Raw genomic sequence first — 1,416 nt, forward strand, 5'->3', positions numbered from 1 at the left:
AGACACATGAACACAGATAAACATGGACTGATGTGGTATAGGTCCTGTAAGACACATGAACACAGATAAACATGGACTGATGTGGTATAGGGCCTTTAAGACAAAATAACAAAAACAAAACACATGCACTGATATGATATAAGCTACTGTAAGACAAAATAACAAAAACAAAACACATGGACTGATGTGATATAAGCTACTGTAAGACAAAATAACAAAAACAAAACACATGGACTGATGTGATATAAGCTACTGTAAGACAAAATAATAAAGATAAAACACATGGACTGATGTGATATAGGGCCTATCGGACACACGAACAGAGAGAAACACATGGACAGGTGTGATATAAGCTACTGTAAGACAAAATAACAAAGATAAACGCATCACCTACAAACATTTTACGCAGTCAAACGTACGGTACCCTAGACAGTAAGTGTAAACAACTCAAGTTTTACAGTATTTCCAGTATTTCCTCAAGCTTTACAGTATTTCCTCAAATTTTCCAGTATTTCCTTTTACAGTATTCCCATAAGTTTTACAAGTTTTCCAGTATTTCCTCAAGTTTTCCAGTATTTCCTCACCCGTTCCAGCTGGCGAGACAGCTCCACAATTTGCTGATTCAGCGAGGAGTTCTCCCGCACCAAGTTGTCCATGTCCTCCGTGACCTTGTTCCTCAAAAACTTGTCTTTCTCCGCGCCCAGCTCCGATTCCTTCACCTTCTGATGCAGCATCCGAATCTCATCCTGTGGAGGACATGGGTCAAAATTTCACTCAGTCTAAATATACAACAATGTTTCGGTCAATTTGTCTCTTAGTTAACTGCATAACAATGCTGGGATCAAAAGATTTTAGAGTGTTTTTTTTGCTTTTTTAAAAATGGTGAAATGGTATAGGTTTACCGTCCCTATCAACATTTAGGTTATTTAAGAGACAGTTGTGGGACCTCCGAGTCGAATGTCCATCTCCGAAAACACCGAGCCAAATGGGAAATTTGTGCAAAGTCTTTTCCAAGGACAAAAAGTTGGACCAGGCTGAGGCTTGAACCCTCGACCCCGCAATCTCACGATTACGGACCCGGTAGCCTAACGACTAAGCTATTGACATTGTTTTTTTCAACGAAGACACAAATCAACAAACAAAAAAACCCCAAACAAACTGAAAAACTCACAAACAAACGAAAAAGGAAAAACTACACCCCATAAATTGTGTCTTTTTAAAAACTCTTAACGGAGAGAGTGGCGCACCCTGAGATCCTGTGCCAGTTTGTCCTGTATGGTGACGGTGCTGGCCAGGTACCTCTCCTCCACCTCTCGTAGCTGCGTCGACGTGCTCAGCAGCTCGGTGCGCTTCTCTTCCAGGGACAGCTGCGTCAGGTTGTGTTGCTCGATGCGTTGTTCCAGCTGACCACCGGAG

At 41.6% G+C, this 1,416-nt stretch overlaps 1 protein-coding gene across 1 annotated transcript in view; it reads right to left on the minus strand.

The window, feature by feature from the left end:
* The window catches only part of LOC101861412 (trichohyalin), a gene marked incomplete in the record, with an annotated part of 12,550 nt that overhangs the window by 2,154 nt on the left and 8,980 nt on the right, over positions 1 to 1,416 (minus strand). The window contains 2 exon segments of the mRNA XM_013090514.2: positions 585 to 746; positions 1,248 to 1,403. Of these exon segments, the coding sequence (XP_012945968.1) occupies positions 585 to 746; positions 1,248 to 1,403 (318 nt within the window).

Source organism: Aplysia californica, unplaced genomic scaffold (assembly GCF_000002075.1).
Source record: "Aplysia californica isolate F4 #8 unplaced genomic scaffold, AplCal3.0 scaffold01313, whole genome shotgun sequence".
Classification (NCBI taxonomy): domain Eukaryota; kingdom Metazoa; phylum Mollusca; class Gastropoda; order Aplysiida; family Aplysiidae; genus Aplysia; species Aplysia californica.